Source organism: Bidens hawaiensis, unplaced genomic scaffold (genome assembly GCF_021521415.1).
Source record: "Bidens hawaiensis isolate Kalapana, Puna unplaced genomic scaffold, B.hawaiensis_p1.1 tig00028808_1, whole genome shotgun sequence".
In the NCBI taxonomy this organism is placed as follows: Eukaryota; Viridiplantae; Streptophyta; class Magnoliopsida; order Asterales; family Asteraceae; genus Bidens; species Bidens hawaiensis.
Genome location: NW_027494734.1, coordinates 10,917 through 25,925, shown reverse-complemented (window position 1 = coordinate 25,925; position 15,009 = coordinate 10,917). Strand labels below are relative to the sequence as shown.

At 34.7% G+C, this 15,009-nt stretch overlaps 2 protein-coding genes across 2 annotated transcripts; one reads left to right on the top strand and one right to left on the bottom strand.

Moving 5' to 3' along the window:
• The first annotated feature begins 7,032 nt into the window (after positions 1-7,032).
• LOC143577801 (protein EARLY FLOWERING 3-like) lies at positions 7,033-9,134 on the top strand. Its single transcript, XM_077061531.1, has 5 exons — positions 7,033-7,195; positions 7,352-7,794; positions 7,914-7,965; positions 8,064-8,490; positions 8,695-9,134. Exons 1-5 carry the CDS (start codon positions 7,055-7,057, stop codon positions 9,117-9,119), a joined length of 1,488 nt encoding a protein of 495 aa, XP_076917646.1. The 5' UTR covers positions 7,033-7,054; the 3' UTR covers positions 9,120-9,134.
• Positions 9,135-10,174: 1,040 nt separating this feature from the next.
• Positions 10,175-14,241, bottom strand: LOC143577800 (serine/threonine-protein kinase PBL27-like). Its single transcript, XM_077061530.1, has 5 exons — positions 13,896-14,241; positions 13,021-13,223; positions 12,718-12,907; positions 11,411-11,802; positions 10,175-10,801 (listed from the first exon to the last, which is right to left on the bottom strand). The coding sequence occupies exons 1-5, from the start codon at positions 14,026-14,028 to the stop codon at positions 10,175-10,177; spliced, it is 1,545 nt and encodes a 514-aa protein (XP_076917645.1). The 5' UTR covers positions 14,029-14,241.
• Positions 14,242-15,009: the final 768 nt, after the last annotated feature.

Below are 15,009 nucleotides of genomic sequence, written 5' to 3'. Positions count from 1 at the left end.
ATATTATTTTTATATATCATATAGCATTATATATATATAACAAATAGAAAAGGCTCTACATGAGAGGTTGTATTGTATGCTTTTTCAATATTTTTTTATTAGTTTAATCCCTTTTTTTTCACTTTTAACGTATTTCCCATTTTTTAGTTTTAAACCATTTGATTTCTAATTCTTTCATCTTTTATAACTTATTTGTTTAACGTCTCGGTCTAAAGTAAATAGACTCAACGTTTTTACTACCCCCGGATTTTAACAGCCACATTGCAGCGCAAGTTCTAAGTCAAGTTAGTTTTTCTTTTCTATTCAATCAAATATTTGCACGCTAATATGTCGAAACAGGTGTACGGGTTTCAATGTGTTCACCTTTACTTTTCACTAGGTTTAACAATCTCGTCGCAAAGCACGAGTTCTACGACTTCTTCAAGAAACATTTCAATGTTACCTTCTTTTTAATGATTTTACACCCTCACCGCAACATGGGGGGGCTTAATACTAGCAGTAATACACACACACACACATATAGAGAAAAGGTTTCAAATAAAAAGTAGTTTTCTAGCTAGGAATGGTAAAAACCAATAGAATTTTGACATTTGACATTAAAACCTATGGTGAAAGAATAATTCTAGGAGACTATGTCGGTTATGATGAAAGGGTAATTCTAGGAAACTATGACGGTTTTTGGGAATTTTAATCTCAACCATTGATTGATATGATCATATGGCTATGTGTAACATCCCGAAATTTCAAGATAATATTAATTATATTACTTAATAATAGAGGGAAAGTTTACTCGGGTTATCAGGAAATAAATAAAAGAATAGGAGTTGGTATGGGTCGGGCTAGTGTCGGGTAATGGACGTTGGTTATGGATTTGGATTAATAGAGATGGGTTAAATAAGAATGGGCCTTAGGTCCATGGGATTTCAGGGATATAAATATCCCATAAACCCCAAAATATCTTTCATATTTCACCAAACTCCCTAACACACACATACCCACTAACTTCGCCGGAACCGGCTGAGCCAAGGGAAGAATCGGGCAGGTCCGAGAGAGAGAGCGATTAGTTGTGTTAACAAGTTAAACGAGATCCAAACAAGCTCAAAAAGGTATGATTCTTGATCTTTGAGGTTTAAAGATCCAAGCTTTTTAGTGTATAAGCGACCAAAAATGGTCGGGAAGCGTAGTGGGTGATATTGAACCATAGCAAGGGTGTTAAAATCGCTCAAAATGCTGGAAAGAAACCGAACAGCGGCTGTCTGGGTAACTTCGCCTGCATCTGGGCAACTTCGCCTTCAACGCGATGAACTTTGCCTGCAAGCTAAGTTCGCCTGATGAACTTCGCCTGCAAGCTAAGTTCGCCTGATGAACTTCGCCTGCAAGCTAAGTTCGCCTAATGGCAACTTCGCTGTAAAGTTAAGTTCGCCTAACTGGTAACTTCGCCTGAGGCCAAGTTCGCCTGATGACAACTTCGCCTGAAGCCAAGTTCGCCTGATGGCAACTTCGCTGTAAAGCTAAGTTCGCCTAGCTGGTAACTTCGCCTACAGCTAAGTTCGCCTAAGGTTAACTTCGCCTAGAGCTAAGTTTGATTAGAAAATAAATTAAAAAGCGATAAGTTAAGTAAGCTAATACTAGGCCACCAGATTAGATCAGACGAGTATTGATACGTGTAACTTGTACAGTCAGCCGAGCTCAGATAGAGAAGGGATTTACAGCTATCAGAAAAAGAAGCAGAATTCAGGTGAGTTTCTAGCCCCATTTATGTGTTACGTTTTCGGGGCTGTGTGCATACTCAATATGTTTGTTAATACACTTATCCTAAGAGATAAGTGTATGCCTTATATGGATAATGTGAAATATATGAATGATTGCTTGATGGTACGTGAACGATCTTCGGATATTGCACGTACTGTCAGGTTGCAGCGCTAAGAATAAGGTAAGTATGTTATGTAGGTTTATGTGTATGAATATGATAGAGATAGTAGAAGAAAGAAATGATAACGTATGGTTGTATGGTTACGAAGAGGGTACCGAGCCCTAGTAATACTCGAGGAATGTAGGGCGTAATGCTCTTTATAACGTAAGATATGAAAGTAAGATAATACAAAAGAAAGTAAGAAAGTATGAATGAAAGGATATAATTTTACGTGTATGCCGTGTATGGTATATGTGATCGATATGAATGATTGCTTGACGGTACGTGAACGATCTTCGGATATTGCACGTATCGTCAAGGGAAGTGACTAGCTCCTTACATGGATATTAAATAATAAAGTATAGTGTTCCTTTTATGGAAGGTATAGTGTTCCTTTTATGGATAGTAAAGTGTTCCTTCTATGGATAGTATAGTGTTCCTCCTATGGAAATTATATATGGTAGGGTAATGGTAATGATTCTTTTAATAGATATTACGTGACGATCCTCCTATGGATATTTATACAAGGTTAAGGTAGTAATATGTGTCTTCGGATACGGGAACTAATATATGGGAATAGATTGTATGTTGCTTGATTAACTAGAACTCACTCAGCGTAGCTGACTTTTAGTATGCACGCAGGTGAGCCGATTACAGAGCTAGCAAGAGGATGACGCATGGCATGGATTGAACGGCTGGCATCTGAAGAAAGAAGTAAAGATGTTTTAAATATAAAGTTTTGTGTTATGGTATCAAATAAAAGATTTAATGTTTTGTAACAAATGATCGATGTTTTATATTCCGCGAAAAGTTTTAATAAACTCTGAATTGAAGAACTGTGTTTATGAGTAAATCCGACGCTAAAGTAGGGCTACCGGGTTCGGGGCCTTACACTATGATTTATTCTTAGTCTTCCTAGGAAACTACTTGTTTTTAGGATAACTATATATATATATATATATATATATATATATATATATATATATATATGGGTGAGTTAACGTACAATAATCGCTTATCGTACATTACATACGCAACTTCCTGCACCACCGATTCTAATGAAATTAAAAATTCTCAGTGGCATAATTGTAATTAACCTAAAAATACTTAACGCATACCCGTCAAATTCCACCGTCGCGACCATCGTCTACTGTCATGAGCACCACCATCGATCGTTGGTCACATGTCAGTTAAGCAATTTCTAATTGAAATTGAAATTGTTGATGAGCCTAATTGATCAACTAACCTTGAAATTGATCCAATTAATCATCAATTTGAAGCTTCCGTCGATTAATTTTGAGTTTTGAGTTCCGGGTTTTGACATTGAACGTATTAACATTAAGTTTATACGTTCTGTTTAAACGTATTATATGTTCTGTTTAAACGTTCAGAACAAAATCAGTTAAACTTTAAAAGTTCAGTACAAAAAGTTTATACGTTCTGTTTATACATTTTTAATAAATGTTGTTTATAAGTTCAGTACAAATATTATGTTTAAACGTTCTAAAACAAAACTGAATACCTTTAAACGTTCTAACCAAAAAAGAACATCTTTACACGTTCTAATACATTCAAAGAAGACCGGGGTGTTCAAAAAAATGAACATTTTTAAACATTCTTATACGTTCTAAGAAGTTCAGGTTGTTAAAAAAAAATTAGAAGTTATGATAAAGTTTAGAAGTTCTGGGTGTTCAAAAAAGTTTAGAAGTTTTGATAAAGTTTAAAAGTTCTAAGAAGTTCTGTGTGTTTAGAACTTCTAAAACTAACAAAAAAAATTAAGCATCTGTAAACATGAAATTGAACACTGAAATCACTTCATATAATCTTATAATCATCAAACAATCGCCAATCGACCGTTAATTTGATCATTGATTCGATCATATGAACAAATATATGGAGCGTATGCAACTGGGTTTCTACAAAACTCAAAATTGATTAATTGAAACTTCAAATTGATTATTAATTGGACCAGTTTCAAAGTTTAATTAATCAATTAGTTCAACAATTTCAATTTCAATTGGGCAATTTTATCAACTGACATGTGAGCAACGATTGATGGTTGTGTCGGAAGAATATGGTGGTCGCGAAGGTGGATGGCGGACGGAATCGTTGAACGACGACGGTGAAGGTGGACGGAATCGACGGGATCAGAGGTTGACGGAGGCCGGCTCGCGTAATTGTGATTTTAGGATTAGGATGGTTATTGAAGACGGACGTTCCAGAATGTCGCGTACCTATTGTACGATAAAGGATTTTCGTATTCTATCCTATATATATATATGGGATGGTTCAAGAGAGAAATGAAATTACTGCGAGAAATGCAAGAAATGAATATGGGTCACTAGTTTTATTTTAGGTTTTAAAAGCTTCAAGAATAATTAAAAAATTATAAATGCATCTCTCTCTTCAATTAATATATCTATTAAATTAATATAACTAATTAAATTACTATAATTGAAAAATATTAAGAATTAATTTATTTTCTATCCAAACTTTTATCCTACACAAGTACAATTTATCCTACACAAGTACAATTTATTCATACGTTAAAATTTCTTTATATCCAAATTTCTTCTAACTCAATATATAAATATCCATCAACACGTAGTTATATTGTGATAAATAATATAAAAACTATTTTACATGTGATTAGCATTAAATATCAACAAAAAAAAAATACAACATACACAAAAATATATAGCCTACACTTATTCTGAGAATAAGAAAACATATAACATACGCACAAAATTCATCATCAATAAAATACACACGCACACGAAAACATATAACCTACACATGAAAACTTTATCCTACACAAATACAATTTATTCATACATTAAAAAAATTCTATTTAAAACCAATTTCTTCCAACTCAACTTATCAAATATATTCATCAACACGTAGTTACATTGTGATGAATAATACAAAAACGTATCTTACATATTTTTGCATTAAATGTGAAATATACAACCTACACAATAACATATAACCCACACTTGTTCTAAGAATAAGAAAACATAACCTACACACGAAAAACATATAACCTACACACGTGTAGGATATGTGTATGTTTGTGTAGTTTATATAATTGTTGATGCCGAATTTAATATGTAAGTTATATGCTTTTTTGTATATTCTACGTTTTTATTGCTCAAAACAAGTGTAAGTTATATAATTTTATGTAGGTTGTATATTTATTGTTTATATTTAATGGACACATTTGTATGACATTTTTTTTTATTTATAAAAACTAAATTAGTGTTTTATCTTTTTAATTATTTTAGTTAAATTATATAGATATATTAATTAGAGAGAGATTTATTATGGTTATATTAGTTGTATTAATTGGAGAGAGTGTGTGCATTTATTGTTGCATTCATATCTTTTTCATTTATATTTAAACTTTTAAAACCTAAAATAAAACTAGTGGCTCGTATTCATTTCTCGCGGTAATTTCATTTCTATCTTGAACTTAAACCTATATATATATGCATACATATATATATATATATATATATATATATATAAGAATACTCATTTCTTAACTCATTTTCTTACCCTTCCATTTCGTAACTACAACATAAAAACCTTTAAAATTAACAATAATATACTCAATTATTGGGTAAAGTTAAAATATAAAGTTGACAAAAATGAAAAGTGTGAGAAAGATTTGTAACCACACAAAAAAACCCTTTAAAAATAAATTAAAAAAAATAATAAAAAATTTATAACTCAAAATATAAATAAAAAACTAACAAATTTAAAAAACTAAAATGTTTCCCCCGTCATTATTGTTAAAAAACGACAAAAAGACACAATAGATCGCAAAATATAACACAATGCCGAACAAAATATAACACAATGTAGAGTAATATGATACAATATCATGAAAAAAAGATAAAATCTATGACGGAAATAAACATAAAACACAATGATAAACAAAAAGAAACAATGATTTTTTTCATTCACTATTGTGTCTTTTTTTTGTTTTTTTTAGAACGAGAAAAACGATGGAAACATTTTTGTGTTTTTTAATTTTTTTCATTTTTTATTAAATTTTGAGTTATGACTTTTTATTAATTTTTAAAAGTTTTTTTATATAACTACAAATTCTTTTATCTATTTCATTTTTATTTCCTTTGAATAGAATCACTTTACTTCTCAATTACTAGATAAGAAAAAGTTAAAATAATATTATTTGAAAAGAAGCTTAAAATATGATTCCTTAGCATAGACCAAGAATGGAAGATTCGAGGCGTTGCTAGATTCATTCACACACGTTTCCCCGCGTTTCCCGTTCTATGTTTCTTTCCAAACTGAAAAACAACCCATACCGTACCATACCCTCTCTCCATGTTTTTGCCGCCTTTGTTTACATTGTTTCCCGTTCAATAATTGATTTTTCTTTAAAAAAAAAACAAATAATAATAATAAATTATTTTCTCTTCTGGGTTACTGAAGATTCTGCTTCCTCCAAGTGGGTTTTGCTTCAATTTTGTTTTCGATCAACAAATTCTAAATCTTTATATCTATACTTTTGAAGCTGCACACCAACTGTTTTGACATATCGCTTTTGCATCATTGTTGGTTTCCTTGTGCCTGGAGTTTCTTGATTTCTGTACGTACATTAAGGTAACTGTTTATTCAACGATTTAGGTAAACATGTTGAATTGAAAATCTTTATGGCAAAGTTTAGTTTCTTTGTTGACTTTTTGAAGTTGCACACCAACTGTTTGACATAATGTTTCACAGAAATGTATATAAGAGTTTGTTAGCCCGTGATCGCCCGTTTGGGCTGGCTTGTCCCTTTCGAGGCTCGGCTCGGGTATTTGATCGAGCATATGATTATAATTAAGGATGCAAGAGTTTGCTTTTTTTGTTAATTTATTAGTGAATTATAAACCTAGTATAAACCTAGGAATTGTAGTTATGATCAAATTAATGTTTTTTCAAGTTCCTGTAATCCCTATATAAACCCGAGAACTTGCAATTTTCGAGTTAATGAGAATTACTAAGATCGAGATACGATCTAACTTGTGTTTCTGATTAACGAATTCTTCAGAATGGTTGTTTTAATTTTTCATGGGTTTTTTTTTTTTTTTCAGATTAACTGGTATTGATTTTTGAAGGTGAGAGAAAAAGATGAAGAAAGGGATTAATGACATAATGTTTCATAGAATTCATGTAAATGATACAGAAAAAGGAGGCCCGCGCGCACCTCCAAGAAACAAGATGGCGCTGTATGAACAACTTAGTCTGCCTTCAAAGAGATTCAGTAGTGAGGTAAAACTTAAAACAAAAACATAGAACTAACAACACATGTTATCAAGTTGCCTTTTAAATGTTTAAATCTAAGTGTTTGAGATGAGTTATTATCATAGCAGTGATGACTAGGTTTTATATTAGCTGATAAGTTCTGTAATGATCTTATGAATATAGGGGGGTGTGAGTGACAGGGGTTCGTTTGTTCCACATCCGCAAACGCCTTCGACGCGCGCAGCTGATGAAACTAATAATCAGAAAAAGAAACAGCATGACGACTTTATTGTCCCGAACTTTAATCATAGTGGGAATCATCAACACAAAGATAACAAAACATTCTCTCCCTACGATTTAGCTTATTCAAATTCTTTAACAAATGCTAAAAAAACTAGTGAAAGAAATACAACTCAACTGAAGGAAACAAGTGCTTCTTCAAGTTTTGGTCATAAAAATGTTTCAAATACTGATTCTGTCAGATTACTGTGTAATGAAAGCTCACGGGATCGTGTAATTGAATCTGTTGACCATAATATTAGGGCCGGAGCTGGTGTTTCTCCTGATGATGTTGTGGGAATGATTGGTCAAAAGCTTTTTTGGAAGGCGAGAAAAGCTATTATTAAGTAAGTGATTGTATTCTCTAACTATACATTAATGCACACACGTATATATGTCAATAGTAATCAAGCTTGTCACCTAGAGTATTTACTGTTATTTTAATATGTGTTTGCGTTGTTTGTAGTCAACAAAGAGTATTTGCTGTTCAAGTGTCTGAACTGCATAGATTAATAAAGGTAAACTGTTTTTACATAAACGTGGTTATATGAATATAGTCTTACAGTACCTGTCTAATATTTCTTAATTTTTACCCGCTCACCTTATGGTTCATCAGGTTCAAAGACTAATTGCAGGGTCACCCCAAGTAACGATTGATACCGTTGCATTTATGGGAAAACCTACTAAAGTTTCTCAAATACAAAAGATTCCTATTGATTATGTTCCGATATCGTCTGCAAATGCACCCGAAGTCAAACATTACCATGTAAAGCCAAAGGATGATAAGAGGAAATTCTCACTCTCAGCTGAAAAAGTTTTCGAGAAGGCGCCTCTTTCTTCAGTCCAAAACAGCTATGGGTCCACTTCAACAAGGTATCCGTTACCACCAGCAGACCCGAAAAAGGACCCGTGGAGTCAACAGCCCGGTCAACAATGGCTAATCCCTGTAATGTCACCATCTGAAGGACTTATCTACAAGCCGTACCCTGCACCTGGATACATGACCCCAGGCCCTGGACCTCCTCCTGGTAAGGCCTCTTTCGGTAACTGGTCAAAACGGGCTGGGTTGACCACCCGCAAACACTTCAGTCTGTTTTTATATAAATTGTTATGTTATTAACTAATAACGATTGCAAAGGTCATACGACTGATAACAGGTCAAAACGGGTTGGGTTGACTCGCAAACACTTTGTGTTTGCTTGTTATAAAGCTTTAATACGTTTACAAGATCACATTATTGATAACAGGTCATAACTTTGTAAACCATGGAGTTCCACCTTACCAATGGGCCAACGGGTTCCAACCGCTGGTACATACACCCATGCATGGTTACTTCCCTCCTTATGGAACCACAGCAATTAGCCCATCCGGTGGTGAAAAAATGAACTCGAACCTGTTTAATTTGCAGTGTCAGAGCTCGCGTGAGGTTGGAACCGTGGTCAACTTTCATGAGTCAAACAATGAGGTGCAAGTCAGTACTGCAAGTTGTTCAAGTGGAACAAAAACTCGTGATGCCCTTGCTCTTTTCCCTACACGTCCTCCGTTTGAAGGCCCCTCAGAACCGACTCGGGCCATTAGAGTTGTGCCTCGTAACGCCAGATTGGCAACAGAGTTTGCAGGCAGGATTTTTAGGTCTTTACAAGAAGAGAGAAAGCAGCAGGATCCAGTTTAGATTGACTGTGGTACATGTGGTTGGGTGGGGGGATATAGATACAGGTGAAACTTGAAAGGGGTTGTCGTACACTCATATAGTCATTATAGAATTTGATTATTTTTTAGTTATAATTGTGGATGTGGGACTATTGACTTATCTTTTAAGGGCTAAATTGTATGCACACCTTCAAAAGGGGTCTTACTGAACTTAATTCTATATTTAGCCAAGTGAAGTCTCAAGGAGATAGTATTCATATAGATTTCACCAATTTCAAATGATTATAAATATAGGTGGTTGATAATTAAATAAGCAATAAGCTACGCCGCAACTCCCTATTAGAATGCAAAAACTAATTAAATTGAAAACAAAGCTTAATAACTTTAGAATTTCTGAACTTATTCAAACATGTATAAGGTATTTTAAAGTTATTCAAAAGATTCAAAAACCACTCATTTTAAAGTTAGAACCCAAAACTTCCCATTGAGAGGCAACAACTGCTAAGAGACAAGCCTATCTCATTGAACTTTCAATGCCAAATTATGCAATGATATAGGGTTTATATCAAGACAAAAGGTTGAAACTATCATTCAAATCAAAGTTAAATCATTCTGATAGTCAGGTCAGAGATTCGTAATATTCCGTTCGACTGCCTTGATAAGATTTGCATTGTTAGACCACTTTCACAGAGTTACTGCTGGTATGCAGCTTATCAATAACACAAGAATATTACACAAAAGATAAGATTTCCGGTTTGAAACATGCATAGCATAGCTACTCAGCAGAAGACATGCATATGTTTACCACATTTGGTCAAACAGGTACAAACATGAATACACAAAATAAAACAAAAAAGAAAAAAAAACTTACCTCAAATCCATGATATAATTACCAAGTTTGAATAAACCAGTCAAAGCAAATATCATTCATTCTTTTTACAAAAGTCAACTCCACTTCCCCTCTTCCTTTATCTCCCACAGATATATAGTTAAAAACCAACCAACCAACCAACATACCATAACAACTCACTCTTATTTGCTCATGAAACAAAACACAACCAACCTTAATTCCATCCATCACACGTTTGTAGCATCAAAACTTCCACCACCCATTGTGTCTGTCCTCTTTCTCTCTCTCCAATTCTCCCCCCACATTTTCGCCTCCGCCACAGCCCGTTCCCGATCAAGGTCCCGATTCCTAGCCCGCCCCGTACTCCCGGGACTATTCTTCTGCGAATCCGTCTCATCCACCAACCCCCATTTCCGACCCGACCCCACACCATTATTACTGCTTTCACCATCCCCGGCATCAGAACGAGTGTTTATTGTTATTCTTCTGTAGTCCGGTGAGTTTTTGTAAGTAGAAGGCGACCCGTGCGCGCGTGGCTCACGCACGGACTCTTCAAGGTTGTCCAGACCACCATCACTAGGGTTCCTGCGGTCTGTGCGACTCCTGGGAGTACCTGACCCACTGCCTCGACCAGCTCGCTCGGTTCGGGCTGCTTCTGGGTCGTAGGTTTGAGAGGCTAAGTAGGTTAAAGCGGTCACGACATCACCAATAAGAGGCCGTGTGGCGGCCTGTTCTTGTAAACACATGGCTGCAACCGCAAGTGCTTGGTAAAGCCCTCGAACTGGATACCGACCTTGCAATAATGGGTCCGCCATTTTCGGGAATTTCCTCCGGTCTTTGAAAAGCGGCCGGGCCTACAAATTAAATATAAATAGGAAATACATATTTTAATGCAAAAAAACCTCATCGTCGATTATTCAAAATATTTCTCAAATAATCCAAAAAAACATTTTTTCAAGAAATAATATTTTGGGTCAACTTGAAAAATTAGACGTTTTATCCCGTAAATGGCCCCATCCGATATTTTCCCGCCTAAACGAGCCTGCTAATACATTTTTTTATCTAATATGTTAAATAAATATATATTTATATAATAATTGTGTAAAATTAAGATAAAATTAATTACTTACGAGTTATGAATATAGATTATGTTATATATAAAAACTATAATCAAAATTTATAAACATATATATTATATATAATTATTTTAAATGTATATTAATTAATTCATAATAAACAAGCCAAGCTCAAGGTCTTGTTAAGCTCAGGCTCAGCTCGTTTACACCCTCGTAACAAGTCATACATGTTATTTTTTACTTTGAAAAAAGGTATATTTACGATAAATAATATTTTGGGTCAACTACAAAAACCCATTTTTTGAGTTTTAACCCATTAACCACCCCACCCATTTCATTTTGCCACCTCCACATTATTAATATCAAATGCATTAGTAACTTACTTACCCATGCAACAAGATTTTGTTCACCGGGACCACGGGTATTATCAATGGCTTTGCGGCCCGTGATAAGTTCAAGAAAGACGACCCCAAAACTATAGACATCAGACTTCAAAGTGAGTTGACCGGTCATGGCATATTCGGGAGCACAGTAGCCGTATGTGCCCATAACTCGGGTAGAAACATGAGTTTTATCGCCTACGGGTCCCAGTTTTGCTAGGCCAAAATCCGAGAGTTTAGGGTGGAAGCCTTCATCGAGAAGAATGTTCGATGATTTTAAGTCTCGGTATATGACGGGAGGGTTTGCTTTGTCATGTAAATATTCCAAACCCTTGGCTGCACCCGCAGCTATTTTCATACGCGTGTTCCAGTCCAACGGTTCTTTATCTGCTGGAAGATCTAGAAAGTATAATAGAAGCAGCCAAATTTTAAGTTTTAATTAAATATTTCAACAGACAAAAGGATTATCAATATAAAAAAGTGACTGCAAGAAAAAGTGATGTCTATAATCGCCTAACAGACAAAGGATATAACAATAAGAACTTAAACTCAAAATCAGCTAAACAAACATCAGATAGTTACAATCACTGAGATTTATATAAAATTAGTCCGAATCACCATAAGTTACAATGTCATAAACCTAAAAAATAGCTCATATTGCAAACATGCCAATTTATGGAGTCAATTAACCAACTACTAACAAGAACAACAATGTACAGATCAACAAACTTAAATCAACGATCAACAAGTCAAGGTCAAAGGTGATGCTCGTTGTAAAAGTTCATTCCCGATAAGAGACACAAAGGCAGTGGCATGAATGCTAAAGCAGTGCAAAAGCAAAAGGCTCACAAAGAAAAGACAGATGATGGTGATGTTAAGAACATTCTTTTATAAGTGCAATGTTAAATTTGGGTGATGCAATCAAAGGGGTGTGTTTCTTTTATGCATGGTCATAAATATACACATTGTTATGAGTTTCTTTTATTCACAAATCTAAATCAGATCAAATGTTAATGCTACAACTGGAGGTTTTGCAAGTGAATCAGTTGAGTCCAGACAAAAGAAGCAGCCACACGGATATAAATACAATAATGTGGTGATTAACGACTTAAAAGCATACTTGTGTAAAAACTGTTAAATTTAGATAACAATGTCATGTCCTTTTGATAAAAACTTAATGAACCAGAAACAACAACTGTGTCTAACTATCAACTAAAAGGTGAAATAACACAAGCTTGGAGTCAAGTAACAATAACAAGAATAATGATGATGTATAAAACAAATTAAAATAATGAAGAAACAAATGAATCTGACCATGCAAATGATCTTCGAGTGATCCCAAAGGCATAAACTCATAAACAAGAAGGCGTTGGTCTCCATCTGCACAGTAACCTATTAAATTAACTAGATTCGGATGATGTAAGAGGCTTAGCATTAAAACCTCCACCAAAAACTCTCTATTCCCTTGAAGACCATTTCTATCAAGCTGTTTCACTGCAACTACCTGCAAATAACTTATTACATTGGCAATGCCAACTAACACTGACACGTAAAACATAACATACAGGGGAGTTTGGATACACATTTCAAACTGAAACTATGGACACATAGATTCACCTGTCCCGTGCTTTCCAAACGACCTTTGTAAACACACCCAAAACCGCCTTCTCCTAGCAAAGATTCGGGCCTAAAATTCTTGGTTGCTGCAGCAAGCTCACGAAAAGTAAACGTTTGCGCTGCAATGTTTGCTGGCTGTCCATCTTTTGCAACCACCTGCTCTTTCTTATGATCCAAACTAATCCGAGATGATTTCGATTTCCCTATACAAATTATGCAATTAAACACGTATCCACGGATCTCCAACTTACATTCTTGAACCACCACATTATTTTAACCCAATTCAAAATCATGCAAATTTTAAAAAACATTCCATTCATCAAATCATGAATCTAAACAACACAACAGATCAAGATCGGAAATTGAAGTCACTAACCCTAAGAAATCACATAAAAGATCATAATGACTTGAACCACCACATTAATACAAAAGAACTCAAAATCATGCAAATTATCAAACACCCAATTCACCAAATCAAGAATCTAAACATCCCAGCAAATCAAGATTAAAAACTGAAGCCACTAACCCTACAAAATCACATTAAAGATCATAAATTGATGACTTGAACTGCCACATTATTTCAACCTAATTCAAAATCATGCAAATTATCAAACACACAATTCACCAAATCAAGAATCCAAGCAACCCAACAGATCAAGATTGGAAATTTAAGTCACCAACCCTACGAAATCACATAAAAGATCATAAATTGATGACATGAACCACCACATTACATCAAACCAATCCAATATCATGCAAATTATCAAACACCCAATTCATCAAATCAAGAATCCAAGCAACCCAACAGATCAAGATTACAAATTGAAGTCACTAACCCTAAAAAACCACATAAGAAATAGATGAATTATAATTACCTGAACTAACCCTAGTGACATGATGAGCAACTGAACCCTCTTTCCCATTATTATTATTATTACTGGACACTTGTTTGTTGACACCATTTGCATCTTTATCCGATGAACCAAAGCATGGAAGACAGCCACCCATGCCCAAGAACAAAAACCCACAAATGATTTGGTGGGTTTTGTGTAATTATGATTACACCCCTTTTGTTCTGTACATAGAAAATTATACACAGCTAAATTGGAGGCATGTAGTAGTGGGCGATCAACAGTTAAGTTGTTTGTTTCGGACCCGAAGAATAAGCAGATCAAGAAATGAAATTGAAAGAAAAAGAATAATAATAATAATAATAATAATAATAATAATAATAATAATAATAATAATATTGATTGGGGTTGAAATTGGAAGGTGGAATCAGGAAAAAGATTGGATTTTTGGGGAAAATTTTGGAGCGGTTAATATTATTATTAATATAATTAAATTACATTAGGTGTAGTAAAGATTATATTTTGGTGTAATGTTATTGTAATAGTAATAACGTGGTTTTGGTTGGGTTGGAAATTATTATTCCGCCGAGCAAATTACGGGTTCCGGTGGTTCTTTGTGTTTGGTGGTGGGTCCGGTTAAGATATGTGGTTTCACACCATACCTCCGTTTTTCTTTCACATAGGTTTGAAACCGGTTTTGACCCGATTAAAACTGTAGGTTCAGAACTAGAGGTGCATAAATTGGGATTTTTAAAATAGAGGTTTCGGGTTTGATCAACAAATCAAGAACCGGGTTGGATTGGAACTGGTTCTGAGTAAGGTCGGGATTGGCTGGGTGCTTATTACCTTTTGCCCGGGTCGGGTCCGGGTTGCTAGCGTGTAGAGGTGGAACTGGTATTAGTGGTTCCGATTTCTTTGAGGAACTAGAACCTAAATTGTACCCACATGCCACAGGTCGGTAGGGATGACAATAAAACTCAAACCCGATGCGAAAACCCGAATCCTGACATAATGGGACGGGTAATAACCAACCCATTAGGGTTTGGGATGGGTTTGAGATTTGTAATATATCTGATTTCCCAATAGCATTTACCCGATGTACCAGACATAACCTTTTTTATATTATATATATATTTAT

What these genes read in the sequence shown, in the direction of transcription:
- LOC143577800 (XM_077061530.1), bottom strand. Translation starts at nt 14,028, where the DNA reads ATGGGTGGCTGTCTTCCATGCTTTGGTTCATCGGATAAAGATGCAAAT. An exon ending in TGTCACTAGGGTTAGTTCAG is followed by an intron (nt 13,224 to 13,895) that starts GTAATTATAATT and finishes TAATTTGTATAG; the next exon opens with GGAAATCGAAATCATCTCGG. An exon ending in GTTTGGAAAGCACGGGACAG is followed by an intron (nt 12,908 to 13,020) that starts GTGAATCTATGT and finishes AGTTATTTGCAG; the next exon opens with GTAGTTGCAGTGAAACAGCT.
- LOC143577801 (XM_077061531.1), top strand. Translation starts at nt 7,055, where the DNA reads ATGAAGAAAGGGATTAATGACATAATGTTTCATAGAATTCATGTAAAT. An exon ending in CAAAGAGATTCAGTAGTGAG is followed by an intron (nt 7,196 to 7,351) that starts GTAAAACTTAAA and finishes TTATGAATATAG; the next exon opens with GGGGGTGTGAGTGACAGGGG. An exon ending in AACTGCATAGATTAATAAAG is followed by an intron (nt 7,966 to 8,063) that starts GTAAACTGTTTT and finishes ATGGTTCATCAG; the next exon opens with GTTCAAAGACTAATTGCAGG.